At 39.3% G+C, this 8,708-nt stretch overlaps 2 protein-coding genes across 2 annotated transcripts; one reads left to right on the top strand and one right to left on the bottom strand.

The window, feature by feature from the left end:
• The first annotated feature begins 2,773 nt into the window (after positions 1–2,773).
• LOC116122468 lies at positions 2,774–6,026 on the top strand. The gene is made up of 5 exons (XM_031408308.1): positions 2,774–3,032; positions 3,130–4,017; positions 4,107–4,552; positions 4,831–5,109; positions 5,223–6,026. The coding sequence occupies exons 1-5, from the start codon at positions 2,774–2,776 to the stop codon at positions 6,024–6,026; spliced, it is 2,676 nt and encodes an 891-aa protein (XP_031264168.1).
• A 1,066-nt stretch (positions 6,027–7,092) lies between these two features.
• Positions 7,093–7,860, bottom strand: LOC116122467. Its single transcript, XM_031408307.1, has one exon. It carries the CDS (start codon positions 7,858–7,860, stop codon positions 7,093–7,095), a length of 768 nt encoding a protein of 255 aa, XP_031264167.1.
• Positions 7,861–8,708: the final 848 nt, after the last annotated feature.

Genomic DNA, 8,708 nt, shown 5'->3' with positions numbered 1-8,708 from the left:
ATTGTATAATTATTTCTTAAAATATTCGCAGAAAATGCTGCTAAAACACGTACTTTCTCTACAAAAGATGGACCTCATTAATTTCCAAATTGATATAGATTCTTGATCCCGAAGTACTATTAAGATATATCTTAACTGTACATTTAAAATCACGAATTATTAAACCATAAATTTCTATCCAATATCAAAAGCCTAAAATACCTTGAAACTTTTTAATGTTTGTTGATGTGATAATTATGACAACTGATTTGTCATCTCCCATTAGCAAGCTCTCATCAATTTTTTTCAAAATTTCTTCCCATAATGAAACTCTAAATGACTCCTTGAAAACAACATCGATGTAAGATAATCAAATTGTACCACATTATTACGATATTCAGAAAAGAACTTACTATTCAATCTGCAAAATAATATCTCGTTAATAACTGTTTGTTGATACGATTTTTTTTATCTCACCTACTCCATTCAAAATACCTATAACATCTGTAAACCATTTACTGTATTTAGAATTACAGTAGATAATATAGATGTACAACATGAATAGTAATAAAAGGCTTACCTGATAACAAAGATGTGTCATTTTTTTCTATTTTGCAGATCATTGATACTTGCAAATTGAAATTTAAACTCTGGAATAGCAACTGTTACTTCCTTGATCTCCTCGATGGAAGTATTCATGAGAAATTGTAAACGATAAGTACCTTCAATAGGCTTGTAAGTAGCAGCACATGGTATGACCTTCACATTTTTAATCATATATATATGGCCTTCACGAGTTTGGTTCTTAAATTTTACAACTCTATTTTTTGGTATAGTCCCATGCATCACATCATGCTATAAAATAATTACAAATAAGAAACGTTAGCGAACTTACACAATTTCAATGTTGGTAAAATTATATAATTTAACAAAGATATATAAAACCTCTTCATCAATAAGAATCATATCAAGACTAATCAGCTCGTTGTCCCTTTTGAAATTAAAACATTCCCACAATCTAGAAACCCTAACAATCAATATCCAATTATCTCACAATTGATTAATATCTTTAAACAAAATATTCGAAACTGTCATAAGTATCATGCAAAGATATTAATCCAAAGACGTGTGATATTTCAAATTGTATTTTTTTATGCTTATATAGGAACAACAAAATGCGAAAAGGCAGAATAGCAAGAGACTGTTTCTTGTAAATACTTACATTTATTGAATATATTTAGTGCATAGTTTCCACTAAATTGATGTGACAACTGAAGGGTTGATGAATATTATCATGTTCAGATTAAATGTACATATGTAGAATATCAATAGTTAAGAAATTGTGATAAATAGTTAGATTTAGTGAATATATTTAAAATATTAGGAACAACAAAATGCGAAAAGGCAGAATACCAAGAGACTGTTTCTCATAAATAGTTACATTTATTGAACATATTTAGTGCATAGCTTCCACTAAATTTTTGTGATAACTGAAGGGTTGATGAATATTATCATGTTCAGATTAAATGTACATATGTAGAATATCAATAGTTAAGAGATTGTGATAAATAGTTACATTTAGTGAATATCTTTAAAATATTATTTTGAGAAATTATTACTAGTAATTGAAACCATGACTATTATAGCAAGCCTAATAAATAACAAACACGTGAACCAATTAACATCTCACATGGCGATCATATATCAATCCTACGTGACGTCAAAAGAAACAGTCTGCTTCAACAATATATTAATGTAAAATTAGGGTTTAAGAATTTGCTGCGTCAGGAATTGTTAAGGAGTATAAAATAGATAAAAAAAAAAAAAGTGAGAGAAAATGCTCTCTTCTCTCTAGGATTAGTGAAACAGCCCACCTTCCATTCTTTTTCCCCTCCACCCACCTCTCCTCTCTCCACCTTCATCACCTATCCTCCAACTTTACCAGCAAACACCTCCTTCTCATCTAACCACCATCCTCCATCTTTTTCGTCTTTTTTTTTTTCTCGTTTTCTTTTGAGTTTTTCTGGTCTGTTTGTTGCTGCTTGAGTGGTGAGAGGTTGTTGCAACTGTTTGGAGTGGGCGTGTTTTGGGGAGGAAAATCCGGTTGGTTTGGGTGCGATTGTGTGGTGTAGGTTGCTGTTGGGAGTGTTGTTGGCCGGATTTGGGCTTGCTTGGCCTGAGTTTCATCCTCCTGAGGTGAAGCTTTTTTGTTTTGTTTTAGAGAGTTGGATGTCCTTGCCTGTTGTTGTGGCTGGGGTGTTGCTTTGGGGCTGGTTGTGCTTGTCACCGGAGCTTGTAGTTGTGCTGCCGGAGTTTGGTTTTTCTTGTTGGCCAGACCTTGTAGATATACTGCCGGAGTTTGGTTCATCTTGTTGGCTGGAGCATTTCTGGTGTGGCTGGTCCTTGTTTCCTTTTCAAGAATGTGAGTGTGGTTCATTGTTTGAATTCTTTCCCCTTTTATCTTTGGCTAAGATTCTCCTTTTCTCCTATTGGCTAAGATTCTCCTTTTCTCCTATTGGATTGGTGGATTTTGCTTTATCCATTTCCTTTGGACTGGTTAATGGCAAGTTCTATAAGTGATTTTCTTTCCACCTCACCTCTTCCTATTTGTCATTGTGATTGCCATTATCCCTTATCTAACAAATCCCCACATCATCCTATCCTTTCACTTGTCATGCCACCTCATTACCTTGTCATCCCTCATCCCCTCACGTGTGCCACGTCACCCTAGGTGCCACGTCACCAGGTGAAAAAAAAATTCAATTTTTTCTGCTACCTCTCCTCCTTGACACCTATGGGGGTTGTTGAATGTGGGAAAAGCTGTGGTTTGAGTGAGCAGTATCCAAACATTGAAGAAAGGAAAATTGAAAGTGTTAGGAATGGTGCTTTGGTGCCTACTGGAGTCTTGAAATGGGCCACCATTTCTAATAGAGAGTTTGTCCAAGTCCAGTTGGTGAAACCTATTAATGGAGGGAATTCCGAATTTGAAGAAGGTGAAATTATTTGGGCAGATAGAGGAGCTGTTTGTGCTGAATCCAAGAGTGCTTTGGAGGGTACCCATGTTTCTTCTAGGGTAGGTGAAAATGGGCAGCACACAATCTGCAATGGTGTGGATAAGGGCGTGAGGTTGTAAGGCACCTACTGCTATAGAAAAATCAGGCCGGAATGATGCGCCATTGGTTAAAGGTGAGTTCAATCCGAAGCTAGGGAGTTGCTCTGATGGAAAGGGGAGATTTTATGAAAATGTGGCAGCGAAGGTTGATGAGATTTCTAAGGATTACCCCCCTCTCCCAAGCAAAGTGGTGGATGGAGTGAATAGAATTGAGAAGCCAAATGGTTGTGGTGATCAAAAACAGGTGAAATGGGAGGAAAAAGGAGCTTGGACAAGTGTTCTTGTCTCAAAGAGGTCTGATATTTCCCTTGAATATGTCAAACCAAATATGAGCAAGGAAGGTGGTAAGTTTAGAATTTCAATCCCCACTGAAATTGCGGCTTTAGGAATAGACAAATGGAGTAATTGTCTAGTCGGGTTTTTCCTTGGGAAGAAATTGCCGTTTTACCAAGCAAAGAGCTATGCTGATAGAAATTGGAGTCGTTTTGGAGCTGTGGGGGTCACTTCATATGGGCGTGGGGGCTATTTGCTCATGTTCCCAGATGAGGTTACTAAAATGGATGTGCTAGAGGGTGGTACATGGTTCATAGGAGGGCAGCCATTCTTTTTGAAGTTATGGACTCCTAATTTGTCATTGGGCATGAATGGGATTACTAGGGTACCCATATGGGTGAAATTCTATGGTATCCCTCTTGAGTTATGGACCCCTAAGGGTTTAAGTCATATAGCAAGTGTAATAGGCACCCCTCTTTATATGGACAATATTACCGAGTCGGGCGAAAGGCTTGAGTTTGCTAAAGTGTGCATTGAGATGGATTCTTCGGCCGAGTTTAAGGAGGAATTTGAGCTAGAGATGCCGAGTGGTGAGATTGCATTAGTTAAGTGGAGTATGCATGGAAACCATTTACCTGTGCTTGGTGCAAAACGTTTGGGCATGTCTAAAGAAACTGTCATTGGGCTCCTAAGGAAACCGAACCATGATTACCCAAAAAGCCGACTTCTCCTCATGTGCAAGAATGGAGACAAGTTACTAGCAGGAAGAATATAAGTGTCCCTCGAGAAGTAAGTCAGCAAAAGGTAGAGAGAAAAAAGGAAGGTGAGGCCCCTAAACCTTGTGAGAGTGTGAACCAATTTGTGTTGCTATCCAAAGAGGGTAAGGAAAAGAGAGATGTTGCCAATGGGGAGGAGAGGAAAAGCGGGAATGGTATTGAGGAAGGGCTGGAAGGTGAAACAAAGTTAGGTAGTGCGGTTTTGGGGGAGGAAGCTGCCAATGAGGATAGAGAGGAGAGAACTCCAACTACCAATGCTGTCTTCCTGAATACATTTGAGGACAGTGACATGGGAACTAGCTCTCCAATTTATCAACCGTTTGGGAACCTGGTACACGTGGATGAAAAGTTAAGATTGGAGAAGGAAAAGGGAAGTCTTTCTAAGAGTAAAAGGAGGAAACTTGCGAAGAAGGCGAGAACTCCCCCGAAGCTACCTCATAGCCATGGTTAAAGTTGCTGTGTGGAATGTTAGGGGGCTCAATTCCCCTATTAAACAAAAAGAGGTAAGGAATCTTTTTAGTAGCAATAATTCAAGTTTATGTGTTGTTTTGGAGACTAGGGTTAGGGAGAATAATATGGATGTTGTTAGGGAAATGGTGTTCCGTAATTGGGCTATGGTTGAGAACTATTGTTTTTTGTAAAAGGGGGAGAATTTGGGTGGGTTGGGATGGAGATATTTTGCATGTGCAGGTTATCCAAACTTCGGCTCAAGCAATTCTTTGTAAGATTAGAATTTTGAAAGATAATTCCATGCTCTTTTGTTCTATTGTCTATGGGATGAATAGTGTGGGGGAAAGGGAGGAGCTATGGAAGGAGCTTATCCACCATGCCAATGTTGGCCAACGTGAGCCATGGGTTATTATAGGCGACTTTAATGCGGTTAGATTTGCAGGGGAAAAGAAGGGAGGTTCTAATAAATGGAATTCGCAATGTGAAGAGTTTAATGACATGTGTAAGGAAGCTGATATTGTTGATCTTAATGCCATTGGCTCATTCTTCACTTGCAATTAAAAAGGTGAGGTCAATAGGAGGATTTGGTGTAAAATTGATCGGGTGATGTCTAATGAGCATTGGAGCGGCAGGTTTCCCAGCTCTTTTGCGTCCTTCCTTACTCCGGGCATATCGGACCATTGTCCAATGTGGTTGATAGTGGGCTGAACTTTCAAGGTAAGAAATCCCCTTTCATGTTTTTCAACTTATGGGCAGAGCATGAGGACTTCTTACCTATCGTGGAAAGAGTATGGAGTGTGGAGGTGTTGGGTAACCCCATGTACAGACTGGTCTCTAAGCTAAAAGCGTTGAAGGTTGAGCTTAAGAGACTAAATAGAAAAGAGTTCTGGAACATTTCGGAAAGAGTGAAATTTGCAAGAGATTATCTGGCCCAGGTCCAAGAAAGGCTTGTTGTGGATCCGGTTGATGGTGCTCTTTTGCAAGAGGAGAAACTTAAGGTGGAAAGGATGGTCAAGCTTTTAAAAGACGAAGAATCATTAGCCAAACAAAAGTCTAGGGTTAAATGGTTACGGGAAGGGGATGCTAACACTTCTTACTTCTTTAAATCGATTGCTGGATGGAGGAATAGAAATAAGATTGTGTCCTTGGAAATTGGGGAAGACTCGGTTACTAGTGATCAAGATAGAATCAAAGAGGAGTTTGTGTCTTTCTACTCAAATCTTTTTGAAGATGTGTGTGCAAGTGTTTCCTATGAGGGCATGGAGGAACTTATCACCCCTGTTATTTTGGAGGAGAAGGTCAACTCCATGATTAGTGAGGTTTCCAAAGAAGAGATTCAAGAGACCATGTTTGGAATGAGTAAAGACAAAGCATCAGGGCCAGATGGTTATGGAGCTTTTTTCTTTAAAAAAAGTTTGGGATATTGTAGGTCATGATGTTGTTAAAGCGATCCAAAATTTCTTCAGGTCAGGGAAAATGCTTAGAAAGGTGAATTGTGCCATTATTGCGTTAGTCCCAAAGAATGAAAACCCCTCATCTTGTAGTGAGTTTCGGCCGATCTCATGTTGTAACACCATCTACAAATGCATCTCAAAATTATGGCCAATAGAGTTAAAAGAGTTTTGCCTCAGTTCGTCAACAAAGCCCAAGGTGCCTTCGTGGGGTCGGGGGGGGGGGGGGGGGGGGGGGGGGTAAAATAATCGTGTGGGGTATGTAATTTATATGGAACCATTATTGGCGCTGAGAAGGGGACTTCGACGATGCAACGACAGTTGGAGAAGAAGCACCCCCAAATAATGCAGCTGTCCGGTACATCTTCAATCGAATCAGGTTGGCAAATTCAAACTCAACTTAATTTTAATCTACAATCCTCAACTCTCTCAACATGGCAATACAATGCACATGTTGCACACGAGGAAATAACAAGATTCATAGTTGCTACGGACTCTCCCATTTGTTTATCTGAACATCCTTATTTTATTCATATGATTAAAACTGCATTTTATTCAGTATATAACCCTGTTAATAGAAGTACAAGTAGAAGAGATATACTAAAAACTTTATAACAAAATAAATAATAAACTTAAAAACGAATTTAAAATTTTTAGGAATATATCTATTGCACTTACATCAGACATATGAGTTTGTAGATCAAAAACATATTTTTTAACTGTCACAATACATTTCTTAGAACATAGTTGGGGTTTACAACAAAAATTGATGGGTTTTAAACTATTATATGAAAAACATAGTGCTAACACTATTTATTTTACAATTCTTGAAGTTTTGCAAGAATATGTATTAACTGATAGAGTTGTAACGCTAACACTTGATAATGCAGCTACTAACACTACGACAANATGGCTTTGTCTCTCACAACACTTTTGATAACATCAATTATGGTGAAGGAATCCTTATAGTCACCCCTAAAAATTCGTGAATTTCGCTCCATCCAAATCCAATAAACCATAGCCCCTAAACAAAGCCTACCCAAAGTGAATTTTAAGCTCTTACCTTTCCATTTCCTTGCCAAATAGGGGATGTAATCATGCCAGGGTCTGACCACATAGCCAAGGTTAGCAAGCATAAGGATCTTACTCCAAATAGACTTAGCTTCCCTAAAGAGTACTTTAACTTTTTCTTCCTCCACCTACTAGCTATGTGCTCAACATAATCGTTCCAAGGCCGGGTGACATACCCAAGAGAAGAGAGCTCAAGGATTGGGTTCCAAATCCTTAGGGTGAAAGGACAAGCAAAAAAGAGAAGATCGATTGTTTCTTGCCCATGATTACAAAAACAACACGCATTGCCAGAAGCTATTCCATACCTCATCAGTTTGTCCCTGGTCTGAAGACGATCCTTACATGCCATCCACATGATCATGGAGTGTCGTGGAATAGCTTTTGGGATCCATACAAGGTGTTGCCACTCCACTTGGTGTTGGTGCACACGAGTAACCTCCCAAGCCGATTTAATAGAGAACTTATTGGATGCATTCGGCTTCCAAACTACCACGTCCTTGCCCTCCTTTGGATCAAAGTCGATAGAATCCTTCATGTCCATCAAAGCCCAAGAATTAGTCGTTGGCCATCTCCACCTTGTCCCATCCCAAATCTCACACATCTTAGCAAGATAATGTAGCCACGAATCATACACAATACGGCTCCCATATCTATCCTTGGAAGGGCCTCTTGGGTGCCAATTATCATGCCAAACATAAGTTGCTTCACCATTTCCGATGATGACTTTGATGTGCTCTCTAGCTTCCATTCAAAGCTTCAAAATGCTCCTCTAAGCCCAAGAAGCATGCGAAGGTATAGGAATCTCCCAAAAGCTCTTCCTCACCAAGTACATTGCTTTGATCCACTCAACCCATCCGAAGCCACTATGTACCTGATTAAGATTCCAAACATGTCTCATCATGGCTGCCTTATTCCAATCCTTAGCTCTCATAATCCCCAACCCACCTTCTTCAACAGGGACACAAACTTCTTCCCATGCAACTTTGGCCTTTGAGGTTTTCATGTCACTCCCAGACCATAGGAAAGCCCTTAACTTAGCATCAATTTCATTGAGGATCTTTGAAGGAAGCACGAAAATAGATGACCAATAGACTTGAATGCTAAAAAGAATGGTTTTAATGAGAATTACCCGACCAGCACAGGAGAGGAATTTGCTCCGCCAAGATTGAATGCGAGCCAAGATTTTGTCCACTAAAGGTTTGCAATGATAAGGGGAAAGTTTTTTGCTAATGAGAGGGACACCCAAATACTTCATTGGAAGCTTTCCTTCTTGATACCCAAGAATCGGCAAAAGAGCTTGTTTGCCCTCCTCACTCACCCCGGAGAAGAAAATATTGCTTTTTGAGGGGTTTGTTTCTAACCCCGCTCAAAATGTGAAACGATCCAATGCTCTCTTGAGCTTGCCAAGAGAGTTTTCATCCGTGTGGCAAAAAATCATTACATCATCTGCAAAACAAAGATGGGTTAGGTTTAACTCTTTGCACCTCCAATGGTGCTTAAAAGAAGGTTCCCTCGTTGCTCTATTTAGAAGTCTTGATAGAACCTCCATGGCAATCACAAAGAGATAGGGAGAGATAGGGTGTCCCTGCCTAAGCC

Source organism: Pistacia vera, unplaced genomic scaffold (genome assembly GCF_008641045.1).
Source record: "Pistacia vera cultivar Batoury unplaced genomic scaffold, PisVer_v2 Contig1342, whole genome shotgun sequence".
NCBI lineage: Eukaryota > Viridiplantae > Streptophyta > Magnoliopsida > Sapindales > Anacardiaceae > Pistacia > Pistacia vera.
The sequence above is the reverse complement of the archived record's forward strand: the minus strand, read 5'-3'. Positions and strand labels throughout refer to the sequence as shown.

Bases quoted from the DNA above. Each gene is read 5' to 3' on its own strand.
- LOC116122468 (XM_031408308.1), top strand. From the start codon at position 2,774: ATGGGGGTTGTTGAATGTGGGAAAAGCTGTGGTTTGAGTGAGCAGTAT. The intron at 4,553-4,830 runs GCGAGAACTCCC...TTGCATGTGCAG, and splicing joins GGAGGAAACTTGCGAAGAAG to GTTATCCAAACTTCGGCTCA. The intron at 5,110-5,222 runs GTTGATCTTAAT...TTGGAGCGGCAG, and splicing joins TGTGTAAGGAAGCTGATATT to GTTTCCCAGCTCTTTTGCGT.
- LOC116122467 (XM_031408307.1), bottom strand. From the start codon at position 7,860: ATGGAAGCTAGAGAGCACATCAAAGTCATCATCGGAAATGGTGAAGCA.